The 18,473-nt window shown below is 30.4% G+C and overlaps 1 protein-coding gene across 1 annotated transcript; it reads right to left on the bottom strand.

The window, feature by feature from the left end:
• Positions 1 to 436: 436 nt before the first annotated feature.
• LOC143083061 (nuclear receptor ROR-beta-like) lies at positions 437 to 18,269 on the bottom strand. Its single transcript, XM_076259248.1, has 7 exons — positions 18,204 to 18,269; positions 12,772 to 13,090; positions 11,166 to 11,307; positions 9,941 to 10,500; positions 7,811 to 8,039; positions 6,867 to 7,091; positions 437 to 5,814 (listed from the first exon to the last, which is right to left on the bottom strand). The coding sequence occupies exons 2-7, from the start codon at positions 13,060 to 13,062 to the stop codon at positions 5,564 to 5,566; spliced, it is 1,698 nt and encodes a 565-aa protein (XP_076115363.1). The 5' UTR covers positions 13,063 to 13,090; positions 18,204 to 18,269; the 3' UTR covers positions 437 to 5,563.
• Between the last annotated feature and the right edge of the window lie 204 nt (positions 18,270 to 18,473).

Raw genomic sequence — 18,473 nt, forward strand, 5'->3', positions numbered from 1 at the left:
TAAAACCTTGCCAATTTGCATCCAATATACAAATTTAAACTTCATGAAATTTATTTTAGTAGTACATTCAAGTTGATATTTCAATTTTCTGGTAACTCATAAGAATAATCAAAACTGAAAATACTAATCTGTGTATTTGTCAGAGATGAAAATATTTTCAGCTCACTTTTATCAATAAATATTCATTTTTATTTCATGTTTTTTAATTTCAAACATCTTTTTAATCAATAAAGTTCCTATAATTTCTTTCAACAAATCTGGCCAAATTTTCTCCCAAATATCATAAACAATATTATATTAAGCTAATTTGAAGGCAGAATGTTTCAATTTGAAGCTATTAACAAAACAGTATAATCTAATGAGTATTTGGAAACATTCTAAAATTTATATTTAACTCCCAATTCATTTGGAGACAGGGGGGAGGGGGGGGGGGGGGGGGGGGGTCTCTTCCAATATAAAGGTATACACAGACATATGGCTGGTATAGGTCACATGTTCAGAATGCCAAATAATTCAAACATATCAATGGGGTGCAAATTCACGAAGGTAATATAACAATGGGTAGAAAAGTTTATGTCAATGGGTTTTATTTATCTTCTATTGAGATGTCTGTTAACCTCCATCCCTCTATTTATAGATTGTTGTTTGCAGAAAGCACTAAAACCACTACCCATCGACATATTTTACCTGCTATCAGAAATAAAATCTATGAAATCATCCCAATATCAGTCAGTACCCCAAATTTCAGTGTTGAGACCCCCCCCCCCCCCCTTTGTGTCATGATCGTATATCATATTAAAAAAATATTTTAGAAATGATGCATATCAGAAAAAGAAAGGTACACAAATCCAAACTTTGATGCAAATTGTATAAAATATAAATTATCAATACTTTAAAATACATGTATAACATTTCTATTGACTGTAGATGCTATTTTTAAAACATGTATCATCATTATACATATAAGATGAAATCCAGTGGCGGATCAAGTGGGGGACCTGGGGGTTGGAGCCCCCTTTTTTTTGGATGATCAATGGATTTGTATGGGGATATATAGTTTGAACCTCCTCCCTTTTTAAATGGCTGGATCCACCCCTGAAATCTGTCTTCCATATTGTTAATATTACCACATTAAAAATTATAACATATTAAAGGTTAAACTTTCAGGCCATTCAAATTAATGTTCTGTTGACAAAACTGTAACATTAAGTATTCTAAGATAACAAAACTGAAATTTCTTGCCTGTTTAATTTATTATAACTGAGTAACATGTGACAGTCTTTCAGATAAAAGTCTTATCACATATAAGGAAACAGAAATTTTTATCAAGGAGCCATAAAGTAAGTTCAAGGTCAGTTAATTCATCACAAAGACATGAATATAGAGATGGGATATATGTTGATGACACAGCATCAAAAGGACATTAATACCTTAAAAGATACATAAAGAGCAATTTGCATGCTGCAAAAAAAAAGAGACAGATGTCTATTCAATATGACAAGCTGGCAATCACCAAGGTTTTGTAAACAATTTGAATAATTGAACAGAAATTATGAAAAATCTGCCTTCAATACCAAATTCTCCAAAATAAAAACAAAATAAGCCGACCATTGAAGAGTTTCATGACTTAGGAGATTTTTTTTCAGGTCACACAAGTTTTTGAGATTTCAGCCCCCCTTTTAATATCAATTACTGGACTATAAAGAATAACATGAAAAATCATACACTATAAATCAGGAAAAGAAAAGTACTCAACTTTCGAATAACAACATTAAAGTTAACAAAACACAAGAAACCCTTTAATTGATTCTATAGACCATATAGTTTGCCTAACAATCAAGGTAGGTAAGAAAAATTAAACTTTGAACCATGAATAATGAGGTCAAGGTCAAGTCACCTCTATTAGAGGAACAGTGTTCCTATGGACTAGTTGACCTACTATTCATTACAGTGAGAAACTGATTGACGATATAAACACTTAATGTTGATAATTTAACCAAGAAAAGATGTCATGAATCAAGTGTGTTCTCCCTGCCAAAAAGAAAGGCACACCTTACAACTATGTAATTGACCATATAACTTTTTGGTGACAGAGATTAGGACAGTAGTGCAGATGTTTAATTATTGAGGTGCTAAATTATTGTATCCTATTTAAAAAAAAAATCATGGTTATCGAGTTAATTAACAAAATGTTTATCAAAATTATAATCTTCCAACACAACAATAACCTGATTTGATTTATATAGAGGGACAAAATCATTATTACCAAATCATGAGAATTTGAAAATAAGAAAAGTCTGAAAACAGAACCTTTATTTTGAAAGGACCAATACAGCACTATTTTTTTTGGTTTAAATATTTACAAAATAACATACATATACATGTGGGCTGCCAGAAAAAAATATATATGGGGTCTTTGAAGGTACTTGCATATAGACTTGAATAAGTCATTGAATCTAGATTGCATGGGGCTTCTGAAGAAACCTTCAAAGATCCCAGTGTACTTTTGTTTATGAACAGCCCTTACTACATGAAATATATCATATTAACATTTTGAGATTCTTTGTTTAATAAACTCATACATATGATACCTAATATTCCCTGAATATCACTTCTCCTACAGACATTTAACATTTCCTGATACTTCAGTTAAAATATCCAAACTAATACATTTCTGACTATCAATTTATGAGTTTAATGTCCTAGAAGACACCATATTACACTGTCCTAGAAGACACCATATTACAATGTCCTAGAAGACACCATATTACAATGTCCTAGAAGACACCATATTACACTGTCCTAGAAGACACCATATTACAATGTCCTAGAAGACACCATATTACACTGTCCTAGAAGACACCATATTACAATGTCCTAGAAGACACCATATTACAATGTCCTAGAAGACACCATATTACACTGTCCTAGAAGACACCATATTACACTGTCCTAGAAGACACACCATATTACCCTTCATCTAATTTTTAATTATAAACATTCAATACAATGTAAGGGTGCTTTAACTGTTTATTGACAAACAGCAATTAGACACTTAATTATTTTTTCAATTGCTAATCATGAATTCCTGTAACAGGAAAAATTAATTGACACTGCATGCTTCATATGAAATCAAACACTTACCATTAAATTCAAATTATTAATTATAATGTATGACAGAGGTGTATTTCTAGTTAGAAATGTACATATCTCATGCCTACATTGTTTAATTATTTTTTTTCTGTAGAATTGAAATCTGAAAACTGATTATAGATATTATATCTTATATTTTCAATATGTTAAGAAAGTTGGCTTCAATTTGGATTCAGAGTCTCATTGTGTAAAGACTGGAAATCTGTGTTAAAAAATATCCAAGTAATGCCAAAAAGATGTACTATAGTTAAAATAATCATTTAAATCTGCATGTTCACCCAAAATATATCATTTATTCTGAAATTTCCAAGGAAATGGTTAGCTCTCTCAACTTTTATTGAAGCATCTATAAATATTCAATACCCATTTTAGAGTTCTAATCATTATTGCACTGGTAAAACTCATGCAGATAAAATAATGTGAACTAAAATCACAAGAATCAAGCTGTTTAACATCAGATATTCTGCACATTCAATTCCAGATTTGATTTATAAATAAATAATAATTCTTGTTACTTTTAAAATTGCAATGAATATAAAATTGTAATAGCAGCAACTTCATATTTCCACAAATTACCCATTTTATATAGCAACAACAAGAAAAAATACATAAGTTATGTATGCAGCCAGTTTCTAAAATCTATATCAGATAAGTATTTACATTCAACAGTCTGAGACATCTTACTTTGATTGATAAAGTTACTACACATATTAAATGTCTAACAGACAAATATTACAGGTAAGGAGGCTCGCCGGTACATAAATTTCAGCGAAAAAATTAAACATTTGTCTTTTCATTACAAATTTTATTTAATACACTATTTGTTATTACTTTATGATATGGTACAAAAATAAACCAAAAAAAAAATCGATTTGGTTTGGCTCCAGATGACTTTTAAAATATTTATATCATTGAAAAAGCTTCAAATTATCTCCCTTTGGTGCAAAAAATGCCATTTTCTTACAAATTTCAAAATTGAAATATCTTTTTTAACTCATCTGTGACCTATCTTTTTATTATTGTTTTCAAATAAGCTGTACATAAACTAAATAATTGTAAAATTTGAGCGATTTCTGTAATTTAGTTCTTTTTTTATTCAGATCTTACCTCTATTTCTCCTATTAGTTCAACAGAAAAAAAATGGAAATTAACAAAAATGTGTGCTTCGGAAACAGATGATGAGCTTAAATGAATGGTGACCCAATTTTTTTATTTCATTGTTCTATTAAGTATGTGATAAAGTTCATTTATACAAAAAATATAGCGAAATCCTATATTAAAAAAATATATATATATTTATACCCGCGAGCCCCCTTAAGTACATATAGTAATTACATGTATTACCACTCTATCATCTCCAATCAGAACAATTAATTTTTAAAGATTTCAAAATGTAAGGCTTGTCTTTCTGAATCTAAATGATGAAAATTTAAGAACATTTGATTCACATGTTGATCAAATAAACATAGGATATGGAAAAAAAATAACACTAAGATTTTTATAAAAAAAATAATCTATGACAGCAAACTGAATGATTTGATTAAAACTTTACTTTTTTTGTAACAACAAATAACATTTTGTGAGTATTTTATTTATCAAAATGACCTAATATTCAAATGTTTAATTCATGGGAGACAAGGGAACAGAGTATGGTATCCAAGGATATAAGAAATTATTTCTGTTCAAAATCTGATGTGCTGTGGTGGTTTTTAAGAAAATCCTATAAATTTAAAACTAGATAAAATAGCGAAAAATTATTCAAAATTCCAAACATTTTTATGAATGTTTCAATAAAAAAATAACTTAAGCAAATTTGCAGGAAAAACTTTTTTACACTTGGAGACATTGCTATTATATCAGTTATCAAATTATCTTACAAACTTCTTTATTATTCTATGAACAAAAGAACACATAATGCTTATGACAATGAGACAGCCATCAAACACGACAAGTATGCAGATATAGACATATATGACAAAAATCATCCAATAGAAATAAAAACAAAGGACAAACCCCCAAAAGAATATGTAATGCTGAAAATCATCCTTGAAATACTACTCATAAAAACTTTGCTAAGGCATTGCCAATGTTAAAAACATGATTTGATGCCTCATAAAATTATTCGTATTGTCCGTTTGGATATTCAAAATATCATGGTAACAAACAAAACTATAGTTATGATCAAACCTTAATCAAGCAAAGAGCAATAACTCATATTACTACAAAGTACATATTCTCTAACAAAATCATTTAACGAAAGTTGATGCAGACAGTCATGACAGGCTGCTCATACATTATGTCTGACATATTTATAATGGACGGACAAGAAATGGTCCTCTTAAGCCAACAGTGGGAGAAGAAATTTTCAATAACAAAAGTGAAAATTCAACAATTATAAATAATAATATCATCAATCATCTTCAAACAGGAAGAAACCTAAAGCTGGAATTCTGGTCCTCATGATGGGATCATTTTTCCATTTCTTATGAGTCTGTAAAAATTCTTCTGTGATGTTTCTAAACTCTATGAACATGTCAATTAATTTTCTGAAGTATTCTGCGCAGCGTTTCCCATGATGCAGTTTGAAACAGATCATTAACTGTTCAATGAGCCACAGTTGGATCTCCTCCACTTTATCAGGATTTTCCAAGTGAGCTCGATCTACAGTAAAAATGAAAATCTTTGTTATTTGTAGTAAAAATGCTTCTTTATTTGTTGTTTTGGCGGAAGGACATTTAAGAGAAAAATTCAAACCAACATTTTAGAGTCAAAGTCATAACCATTTTAATGCTGTATTGATTTTTTCACCCATGTTTTTTATGGCCCATTTTAGCGCTGTATTAATCTGTCCCCACATGTTTTTTATGGCTCATTTTAGTGCTGTATTAACCTGTTCCCACATGTTTTTTATGGCCCATTTTAGTGCTGTATTAATCTGTTCCCACATGTTTTTCATGGCCCATTTTAGTGCTGTATTAATCTGTTCCCACATGATTTTCATGGTCCATTTTAGTGCTGTATTAATCTGTTCCCACATGTTTTTCATGGCCCATTTTAGTGCTGTATTAATCTGTTCCCACATGTTTTTCATGGCCCATTTTAGTCCTGTATTAATCTGTTCCCACATGTTTTTCATGGCCCATTTTAGTGCTGTATTAATCTGTTCCCACATGTTTTTCATGGCCCATTTTAGTGCTGTATTAATCTGTTCCCACATGTTTTTCATGGCCCATTTTAGTGCTGTATTAATCTGTTCCAACATGATTTTTATGACCCATTTTAGTGCTGTATTAATCTGTTAACCCAGGGTTTATTTATCACCCGTTTCAGTCCTGTATTAATTTGTTCATCCAGGGTTTTTTTTCATGGCCCATTTTTGCGCTGTATTAATCTGTTCACCTGTGTTTTTTATGGCACATTTCAGTTGGAACTTAATTTAAATACCAAATCTCACTAAAGACTTGTTGGTTTGCCTTAACAAGAAAATGAATCTTGTGAAAAAAACAAAATAAGAGAAAGAATCAATATGTGATGGACGTCTTTATCAGACAAACTAAGTACTGTAAGAATGTAATCTGTTTTGTTATAACTTAATTTTAGTATTTTAATTTATGTTATATTATTAAATATTTAACTAATGAATAGGTGTAGCTATGTGCATGCATGCATTGTTTGAAGTCTTTGATATAGTGTAAATTTAAAAAAAGTCTTACCTCTAAATGTGAGAGTTATTCCAAGGACTAATGCTTTTTCCATCTGAGTAAAATCAAAATGTTTTATTTTCCGAGTAAATTGGAGCCAATTTCTGAAATTAGCGTTGTTGAGAAATCCACAAAACTGGGTCATGTGATAAGTTTCACCTTTGTATGTCATCATTATTTCAGTATTTGGGTCAAAAGCTTCATGACTACTGATCATGAAAAATTCAAAACGAGATTCTGAAATATAAAGAAAATATAAAAAAAAAAATAACTAGCAAGGTTTATAAACAAGAGGCTTTGTGTCACTTACCTAAATAAAAATGCCTTTTTCACAAAAGCTACTCTCCAACACTTTAGACTATAATATAATTCACGATTTTAATATATTTTTTGTTGATCTTGTATCGTTGATCATATCTTCTGTCAAGTTTCTCTCTAAAAAAAGAAAAATGGCTAAAACCATAATTCTAGGCTAGAAACTCCTATAAAAAGTGGAAAGACAATTATGTCTTTGTTGGCCAATTTGTCTTGATCTTTTTTACTGTAACTTGTTCACAGTTTTGTTTTACAGATTTTCTACCAGTTTTTTTTTTGGCAAGAGTCCAGAGTGCCTAAAATGACTGATGACCTTCTCCCAGATTGAAATCGAATGCACATGTCACAAAAATTTAAGTTGACACTGTCAGACAATGTCTGATAAATTTATATTTGTCTGGCAAGCATTACTGTTTTTGAAAGCCTTGGCTCACAGACTACCAAACAGAAAATGGGTTCAGCAAACTGTATCAGTCTGAATCTGAAAAGTTTTCCAATTACAACCTGGTTTGATTAACTTTTTCTGTTTAATCTTGTTTGTGTATCTTTTTTGCTTTTCTGTCTTTATATACACATTAATCAATAACGTCTAGAACTTAAAACACTTATAATTTTGCCATTACACATATATGTTTAAATACCTTTTAGGAGAGAAGCTTGGTCAGAAACAGGGAGATCCATAAATCCGGGGATTACTTTAGCAAAGTCTATAAAGCCTAAAATCAATGTTGTCATAGTCTTATTATGATCTTCAAAAAATTTATTCCTGTTGTCAATGTCAATTCCAGTGGCTTCAAAAATAGCTTGATGTTCCTCATTAGATAGGCATTGTAAGGTTCCAAATAGCTGCTTCTGTAATTCATACTTGTGCTGAAATATAAAAAAGACAGTATATGTTCCTCATTGGATAGACATTGTAAGGTTCCAAATAGCTGCTTCTGTTATTCATACTTGTGCTGAAATATAAAAAAGACAGTATATGTTCCTCATTAGATAGACATTGTAAGGTTCCAAATACGGTAGCTGCTTTTGTAACTCATATTTATGCTGAAATATAACAAGAAGGTATACTGTTACAGTTAATTTTGTCTACTGTGAATTCAATTATTTTCGTTGGTACCAATTTTCTTGGATGAAGGAAAACTTTTTCAGGATATTTAATTATGAGTCTTAGGCAAAGTTTGCATACATTCCTTTAGAAAATTTGAAATTCATTGAACATTTAAATTCATGGTTCCCCAGTACCCATGATATCAACGAAATATGGTATCCAACGATTATTAATGAATCCACAGTACATATTTAGCCAATAAATTATTGTATAAGCTAAAAGTTAAAACTTTAAAGCTGTTTGTCATAAGAGGTACATTTCATGCATGTAGTCAATATAAATGTTTTATACAAAGAATAACATTATAAATCTTTAATTATAGCTGATTATGATGTATGGGCTTTTCTCAGCCTTTAGGACCCTATGGTGACCTATAGCTGTTCTGTATTCTGTATCATTTGGTTAGTGTTGTCAAATCATGCACTTTTGCCTAACCGGTTACTTGGATTATCACTCAACTGATTAACCGTTTAACCGGTAGTTTAAGTTGATGTTTGAATGCCTTATCAATAGTACCCTACATATAGATATAAGAAAATGTGGTATGAGTATCAGTGTGACAACCTTCCATCCAAGTCATACACTTATGTGTTTATGATACCATGAATTGAAGTTTGTCCTGTAGTATTATAAGGCTTGTCTGTGAAGATTCCTGGCAAAGTTAGACTTTTAATATTCAAATACACTGTATCAGCTATTGTGTTTGTACTAACTTCAGATTGAAATATAAAAAAAAACTTCTTGATCTCGTAGAATTTTTAAATAAGTCCGAAACCGATGATTCTTTCATTTTCTCTTGTCTCCAAAAATAATATGGAGTGTTTCAATTTGAAATGATTAAGCCTGCTACTCGTTCTATCAAGTATACATTGATTACATTCACATTGGTTTGCGTTTCACAACTTTTGAGTTAGCATTTTGTTTAAAGTATGACAAAGCTTTGCACAACGGAGATTGCCCATTCAGATGTAGGTCTTCACAATATTAGATAAAAAAAATGAAATAATGAAGTAAATCACAAAATTTAATTGTATTACTGATTTAAAGTTACTGTTAAAAAAAACATGTATACTAATCATGTTTCCTTAAGATCTTGGCCCGAGCTGAGAGACAAGTTTTAATTAATTTTATGTTTTTGGATTAATAATAGCAAACAACACAATCGACAATTGAACTATCAAAGTAATTACCATGGCGACAATTTTTAAAGAATACATAACTATTTAATGATTTCAATACAATTTGATATCAAATCTATCAAAATTGAAAAAAGTCCGGTTAACCAGTTAGCATTTTTGGTATTCGGTATTCGGTCGTTCAAACAGTTAACCGGTTAACCGTTGACAACACTACATTTGGTCTCTTGTGAAGAGTTGTCTCATTGGCAATCATACCAAATCTTCATTTTCATACCTATTTTAAATAGGGATAAATGACTTGTGTATGAATATGGTAAGCAAATTGTGCTCAAATAGTGATGGTTCTATATAAATACCGGCATGACTGGAGGCAAGTACATGTGGCACCCATTGTGCAAAAATTCTGCAAACTCAATATTACTCTAAAATGTTTCTATCCAAAAGATCATGCACCATATTATTCTGTTCAAAGTTACCTACATGTAAGAAATTATTTGAAAATTATCCTAAAATGTAGTTACCTGGCCTTCCTCTAATATTGCCTGTATTTCTTCTTTACTTTTAGCCTGCAAAGGAGTCAAGTTAGTCATAGCTGAAACTAAGTTACTTAAAACTTGAGGCCAACACTGTCGTGGAAGATCAATCTTTGCATCAAATAACGATTTCTGTCGCTGACCACACCCGAAGAAATCGATTCCAATGAAAGGTTTTCCGTCGGTCGGAGTAAGTATATCTTTCTGAGGATTGCTACCTCCACTTGTCACTATATTTTCAAACGAGTCACACTGACCCCGTTCACTGCTATTTATATATGAATGATCGGTATCGCCAGTGACTGGACCTGTACTAGATGTATCAATGTTAGATACAGCAGTACTTGCCTCATCGGTGCCATGGTTGTTATTGTTTTTTTCAGTATTACAAGAACCTGGAGATTCACTAATAAGAGCAGCTCTATTCTGACTAGCAGCTTCTGCTAGAATGTCCAAGCCAGCAGATAACATGTTTCGTTCATGAATTTCTCTAACTTCCATTATAGTTTTTGTCCTTTCTGTCAAGGTATATCTTCCCTGACGAACAGCTGAAAATAGATGTAAATAAAGATAATAAGAAAAGAATTGATTAGATAAGACAACTATTATTTAGCTCCTTACTTGGGAAAAAGTTTTCAGGTATCATATTCATATTACATACTGAATTCCTTGAATTTAAGTTAACAGACACTAAAATTTAATGATTACCGGTATGTACATTTACAAAAGATATTTTATAAACATTCTGTAAAAAAATCAGATGAACAATGTATATTTGTTAAAAAATATAAAAATTGAACTTTGATGAATAACCAAAACATTTTACTTGTAGTTATCAACTTTTATTGAGGACATTATTATATCAAAAGATTGAAAGAAATTTATAGTAAATATGGTCAATGTATAAATTTTCTTTGTTTTTCATGCTTTTATGGTCTGGTTCGAATTTACAAAATCAAAGCAAACGTTTAAGATTTTTCCTCAAATCCTGTTGTTTACAAATATAAAGGGCATAATACCATTATTAATCATGTATTTAAATAAATCACCCCTTCTTACCCCATATTAAATATACACAGTCTCAACATGGTCTACATATATCTTTCATCTGTTTTATCATACTCTCCCTGGATATCTATGATCTGTTTTTAGTCATACACTCTCGAGATCTTTTAAATCTGTTTTTTTTTTTTACTCCCCCTTTATATCTTACCATCTCTAGACATCCCAACCATTACACATTTCTGCATTCTGCAAGCAGAACAATTTCCTCTTCTTCTATCTGTAATTTCACATTGGCCCTCCTTCATACATTTATATGGCTCCTTCCTTTGTAAATATCTTCTAAAAAAGCCCTGTTGAAAAAGATAAAAACAGATTAAATATTACTGTCTACTGACATTACATAACAATTATGTACAAATAGGCTAGTCACAACACTTTAATTTTCAAGACAAATTAAATTGATTGATTGATTGATGGTTGCTTAACGTCCAGTGGCAAATATTTCATGCATATTCAGGACGAGAACAAGTTCACAATAAATACAATAGGTAGGTTGTTGTAATAGAGGCCATATAGGATGATGGTCGGGGAAATTTGGACTGCCACTGAAAAATGAGGGTATATTGGATAGGGACAGAAATTTTTTCTTGCAACAGGCCACCTACAGACCCCTCAAAGAGTTGTTGCAAGGGTTCTTAATGTGCAAAGATTGTGGCACTCTCTTTACACGAGGCATCAGATTTAACGTCCCCCTTCTGACCGGACGTGACTGCGAACTTGATAAATCCCGCACAGCCAAATGGACGCCCCACTTCGGCAAGCGTTTTACTGCCGGTCGGGAGAAGACCAAGTGACCATATTTCTATACCCCAGTAACCCAGAAAGACAAATTAAAAGTTGATATTTCAAATGTGAAATAATTCCTGTATTTTCCATCCTTTGAAAGCATAAACAAATAGCCATGAATATGGTGGTGGTTAAATAGTGGAATCTTTAGCAAGACGCTATATTATTTGCTATTATTCTACCGGTAACATTGTTAAGAAAAGTAGTCAATTCAAGAATGCATGAATGTAAAATTTGCACTGACTTTCTCTTTACAATAAGATTACTACACCTTTTCAGGATTAATTATTACTGATGCAAGGAGAAATTGGTAGCCTCTTTTTTCCAAAATTGCAGATTTTTATCTCCCTTTTAAGAGTTTGATTTTCGGAGGAGTATTTCAAAAGGAGTTACTTTTGATATTACTGTACATCTTATTTCTAAAATTTCAAATATATGATAAAAGGGAAATAACTCTAAAATGAAAAATACATGTAATGCTGCATACAATGTATAATGAAAATATCTATTTTTACCTCTGACTGTTGTCACCCAGGGAATGGTTTCTTATTGGCTTATCCATGTAGATTACCAAAGCTGTCAATCAGGCAATTTGATAGTTCTAATTGGTTACTTGTATCAGCATTTTAATTCTTAAATATTGTCAAAACTGCAGTTACTTACCCAATTACATGAAAAATTTGTGAGTGCGAAGTTGGAAAAAACAATCAATTTTTAAATGTACACTGGATTTTTAAATTTCGTTGTAAAAAAGCAACAATTTTTATTGCTTCATCACAAAACAAATGCTGAGAAAGCTCTTTTTTCATGTTGTTCCTTACTTTTAGGGTAATACAGTATTTTTATCCAATTTACATGCATTTTTTTTTGGTTTTAATACCAATTATTGAATCAATTGTGCTGGTTGTTAAAGTATTGAAAGTGTGGTACGGAGGCCATCTTTAATACAAACTGAATGTGATCAATACCTTACAAGCTTCACAACTGTTTACACCATAATGGATTCCAGATGCTTTTCCATTGCACACTTTACAGGGAGGTAACTCTAATGGTGTAAATGTATATCCTGGTTGTCGCTTAGACTTTGGAGGTACAAGAATAACTTCTTCCATAGGTTTGCTTTCTGTTTGGATACTTTGATATGGTGAATCATCTGTTGTCATGGATATTATAACTTCTTCAGCAATCACGGTCTGGGGATCCTCGATTGAAATAATCTCCTCCTCTACCACTTCACAAATTATTTCTCCCTCTTCCATGTTGGTATATTTTTCTATGGCATTTTCTCTAATGAAAAAAAAATTATACATAATTAAAAATTGAACTTTAATAGTGAAGAAAATGTAAAATTTAGTACTGGCATGACTACAAACCTAATGCTACGTGCAGACGACAGAAAAAGAACTGACACAGCCAATCAGTCTTTACAGTATGAAAACATGAAAATAAGGGGTTAAAACCCTTAGCCCTGTTATATCTCATCAGTAGCCTGGCCTTTATTAACAGAAAGGACAAACTAGCTTGTATATTTGTGGCAGAGTCTGGTCTCACTTAAACAAGTTTTATTTTGGTTAAAATAAAAAAAAACAATTGGTCATTGATATAGATACATTGTATAGCCATGATAATAATGAAAGGAATTTGTTAAAAGCAAAACGTAAAAGTGTATAAAAATATGTGCTCACTGATGCATGTTTATTTTTATATATGTGATCAGTAATCACACCATGCATGAGTGAGTATATATATAAGTGCAGGGAGAATCTCTGCAGTGGTATTTTCTTCATGAACAGGAATTATATAATTTTATTTTACAAAACAAAATCTTCCATGTGTGACTGACTTTTCATTTACTGATACAAATACATTTAAATTTGTCAGATTTACAGCAGTATTTTAATAGAAAAGATAAAAGTCTAGTGCATGGAATTAACATATAAAACAAGTAAAGGGTCTGTATACATGTATTTCATGCCTTGTTTGTCCATTGTTTACATTGGGTATATGTAGTTGAAAGGGCAACAATACTAAAAACCAATGATAAAAATTTACATTTGAATATCATCAACATCTTTCAATAAAAACTCTCATATAATATTCCATTCATAAAATATGAGTACAAGAGAGGCACAAATATTTTTTTTTTGGAAATGCAAGCAGCAACATTAACCAGTAAATACCTGGATGGTTATCTATAAGATGTATTTTATTGACTGTTTTGATTTTTCAATTATTTGCCAATTTGGAAAAATATATGTATTTGAAATGTACATTATATGTTCAAATAAAATGTATGTCCTTTATCTTTTGAACTTGTGTACTTCAATATAATAGCATATTTGATTTTTACAATTGTACTGGATGAATTGAGTATTTGTTTAGTATTGTTTCAAATTTTTCATGTCGGACACATTTCAGGATTAGAATATTTTATGTTTGCTTTTAATTAAATTTCCGCCTAAGATGTCAAGAGAAGCTTTATACTTATCCATTAGTTCTTGAACTTACTGGTAAAATTTGCCTTCATCAGTGACACAAAATTCATATCAAAGAGATTGACAGCCATGCATTGTAACAATCAAATTTTAAGGGGATGAAAGTTTATAGAATCAAAATATTTGTATTATAAGGTAGAGACCAAAGAGGGCTTAAAATCAGGAGATTTTCAACTTCTGCTGGAAGAATCACATGTATGATGTACATTGTACATGTACACTTCTGTATGAATACATTGAATTTGTGGATACCAATCCTGACTTTAAGAGCATTCGATACAGTTTTGATCCTGTATTTATATTTTGATAAAAAAAAATTCAATATAGACTATTTTTTAGCTGATTAAATCAAATATGTAATAAAAAATATACCTTCATGTGCTACTTTTTGAGAAAAATGAGGTCGAAATTGTGTATATTTGCTCAAAATTCGGATTTGTGGCCGTATTTTCCCTTTCGAAAAAAAGACATAACTTTTTTGTTTTAAAAGATAATTAAATAAAGTTACACAAATTGTTTTTTGTTAAATAATTTGTAATTTCTGTATTTTATAAACATCCTAAAAATTTATACATTTTTCATTCAGAAATAACTCATATTTATCAAATTTTCATGAATGTAGAAAAAAACATCATTTTTTGCTATATACATGTATTTATAAAAAAAAAAATTGCACTATTTACGTTTTCATGAATATTGGCACACATAATCTTCTTGCATAATCAAACCAAATGGCATATTAAAAAAAAGGGGTCCATGAACTCGTTTTCATGATAAAATTTAGTTAGAATGATAAAAATCAGTCGAAAACTGAATCTTTTCTCGATACTTTCATGATTTTAATATTGATATAGGATGTTTTAGGTAAATAAAAATCAACCAAAGAAAATTTGGAATGACAAAAATGTAAGTCTATTATGGAACTGTCCTGGATTACACTTTGATAATAAGAAAAGTTTTAAACATTTATAATCCCACAATGCAACACAGTTTATTGGAGCCATGAATGACCAGAGTAATGTGAAGTGAATCAAACACACCCTAATAGAGGTTAATAACTATCACTATTTACTAATCTTCCTCATAATATTATCTTTATGTTATTTATATTGGTAAATGAAGATATTTTTAAATAAAACTCTTTGATATTCAAATAACTACACATATAATGACTATCATGTTGACCAATCCTTTCCAAAAACTTCCTTATCATGCTTATCATCTGGAAATATGTCTTTCCAAACACCATGACCATAGCCGTATTTTCCCTTTTGAAAAAAAAGACATAACTTTTTTGTTTTAAAAGATAAACACAAATTGTTTTTTGTTAAATCAGTGTTCTCCCCAGGATTTTGGGATAGCACCAGGGTAACGCGTGTCGAAATGATTTGTACAATATGTCATGTCGCGTTGCATCGCTTATTTTTTCTTCTTGTTAGTTTTTGTGCCATTACCTTTTTGTCTTTTGTTTTGTTTACTGTGTTATGTAGACTTTGCAGTCTGCACGGTTAGCCACTAGTCCGATGCCCCAGACTAGTAAAATTTCATTCGGACTAGCAAGTTTTTGCAAAAATTTGTTTGGACCAATAAGAAAAATGTCAGGATATTGGTCTTCGGACTAGTAGTTGAAAAAGTTTTTGGTGCAGACTGCTTTGGGTAAAAAAAAAATACTGGTAAAAATAAAGTAAATCAAACAGTTTGTATACTTTAATATCTTTTAAGAATAAATAACAGAAAGCACTAATAGTCTTTAAACTAGTCACTTTTTATACTTTGATCAAGCCAATTTTGTCCTGATACTTGTATAGTTACACTACACATTCCTCATTTTTGTTAGATTACACCATAACAATTAACTTTAAACAAGATTAAATTTTAATGTAGAACCTTTAGTAAATTAAATACTATTTTCCATAGCTTTAGACATGATTCTTTTAGACCAATAAAATTGTTGTTAAAATCATTATTGTGTTATTTCATGATAGACATGAAAAGTATACTTGTATTATCTATGTGGACACTCGTGAAAGGATGTCATGTCTAGCTAAATTCCAATCATTGTAAATTTATTTTGTAAAAGTTATTCATTACTCTTCTTTAATACTACTCAACTATATATCAGTATACATCAAATGAAATGGAAGTTTTTAACGACCTTGACTGGCTATACAGCCCTTACACGGTCAGTAGAAGTATAAATGGATATACTACATATTTAATATAATATGTCTGTGCTTTAATAAAAGTATGATTGTCAAAAATAATTTGCAATATATTTTTGTTGGTATATTCAAAGAAAGTTTTTATCCTTGAGGTAACATCCTTACATAATTTTGCATTCAATTTGTACTTTATTTCTATTTTAAATGATGGATAATATTTTAGGAGCACATTTTTGTAATAAGCTAAATCAGGGGAAGTAACTCACGTTTTAAAAATACGCAAATCATTTATGACCAAAGTCTGGAGTAATAGAGTTTATTAACAAATGTCTGCTTGTCCCTCAAAAGTCTCATAAGTCTGTGATGATTAAGTTATGATCTCTTAATCTATTAAAACACAAGAATCATGTACATCGATTAAATCCAATCATCAAGGTTAACCTCAAAAGGTAAATCGATCACGTGGTGTAAGCAATCTTCGTTGTCAGAACTGGATTGAACTGGTTTGAACTGGTCAGTTTTCATCTGAAATTTTATACCACACGGGAAGGTTTACCGTTATGATTTTTTTTACCGAAAATTTTAGCACCACGGTGAAAAATTATACATCGCGGCAAGAACGATACCACCACGGTAGAAAATTATACATCGCGGGCCCGTGGTCCTTTAAAGGCCTGGGGAGAACACTGTAAATAATTTGTAATTTCTGTATTTTATAAATATCCTAAAAATTTATACATTTTTCATTCAGAAATAACTCATATTTATCAAATTTTCATGAATGTAGAAAAAAACATCATTTTTTGCTATATATTTATAAAAAAAAAAATTGCACTATTTATGTTTTCATGAATATTGGCACACATAATCTTCTCGCATAATCAAACCACATGGCATATTAAAAAAAAGGGGTCCATGAACTCGTTTTCATGATAAAATTTAGTTTGAATGATAAAAATCAGTGGAAAACAATCTTTTCTCGATACTTTCATGATTTTAATATTGATATAGGATGTTTTAGGTAAATAAAAATCAACCAAAGAAAATTTGGAATGACAAAAATGTAAGTCTATTATGGAACTGTCTTTGATTACACTTTGATAATAAGAAAAGTTTTAAACATTTATAATCCCACAATGCAACACAGTTTATTGGAGCCATGAATGACCAGAGTAATGTGAAGTGAATCAAACACACCCTAATAGAGGTTAATAACTATCACTATTTACTAATCTTCCTCATAATATTATCTTTATGTTATTTATATTGGTAAATGAAGATATTTTTAAATAAAACTCTTTGATATTCAAATAACTACACATAAAATGACTATCATGTTGACCAATCCTTTCCAAAAACTTCCTTATCATGCTTATCATCTGGAAATATGTCTTTCCAAACACCATGACCATAGCCATACCGTTTCTTTAGTAACCGTATCATAAACAGTAATCTTAAAATGACTTCATTCAATATGTAGCTAGACTGGTTTCCTTCTTATATTTTGTTGAAAATACAAAACATTGGTAATATCTTGACTAATTTTGGTTAGATTTATTTAGAAACGTTTCATTGATTTCCTGCGCCATTTTCAAAACAAGTTCCTTTTTCAAGATCATAAAAAAAGAAGGAATTTAGTCTATTTTAGTGTCAGTGTGTTAAAAGAATGTGTAATTTTATGAAGAGATATAACTCTGTTATTCTAGTAACATTCGATTTTTATATTAAATCCATGTAACTTACCAGATATATCCACGCGTTTTTTTTGTTGTTCTCAAATGACCTATTTTCTGACTTCCAAATACCGGGCGTATTTCTTTATACATTTCAGCACGCCGGTTTCGCCATGTTAAAATTTTAATTTCTAAGTTTCTTAACCATTTATTTTCTATGGTGTTTGTAATGTTTTTCTTATCTGAATGAATGTTTTGATGAAGCGATATGGTGTTTATTTCTATTAGATTATTGATAAAGTAACAAAACTTGTCTTTTTAATTTACAAGTCTTTTTGTC

Source organism: Mytilus galloprovincialis, chromosome 7 (genome assembly GCF_965363235.1).
Source record: "Mytilus galloprovincialis chromosome 7, xbMytGall1.hap1.1, whole genome shotgun sequence".
In the NCBI taxonomy this organism is placed as follows: domain Eukaryota; kingdom Metazoa; phylum Mollusca; class Bivalvia; order Mytilida; family Mytilidae; genus Mytilus; species Mytilus galloprovincialis.

Coding starts and splice junctions, on each gene's coding strand:
- LOC143083061 (XM_076259248.1), bottom strand. CDS start 13,062: ATGGAAGAGGGAGAAATAATTTGTGAAGTGGTAGAGGAGGAGATTATT. Junction 7,092..7,810: donor CCAAGCTTCTCTCCTAAAAG/GTATTTAAACAT, acceptor TTTATATTTCAG/AATCTCGTTTTGAATTTTTC. Junction 5,815..6,866: donor AATAACTCTCACATTTAGAG/GTAAGACTTTTT, acceptor TTTTTACTGTAG/ATCGAGCTCACTTGGAAAAT.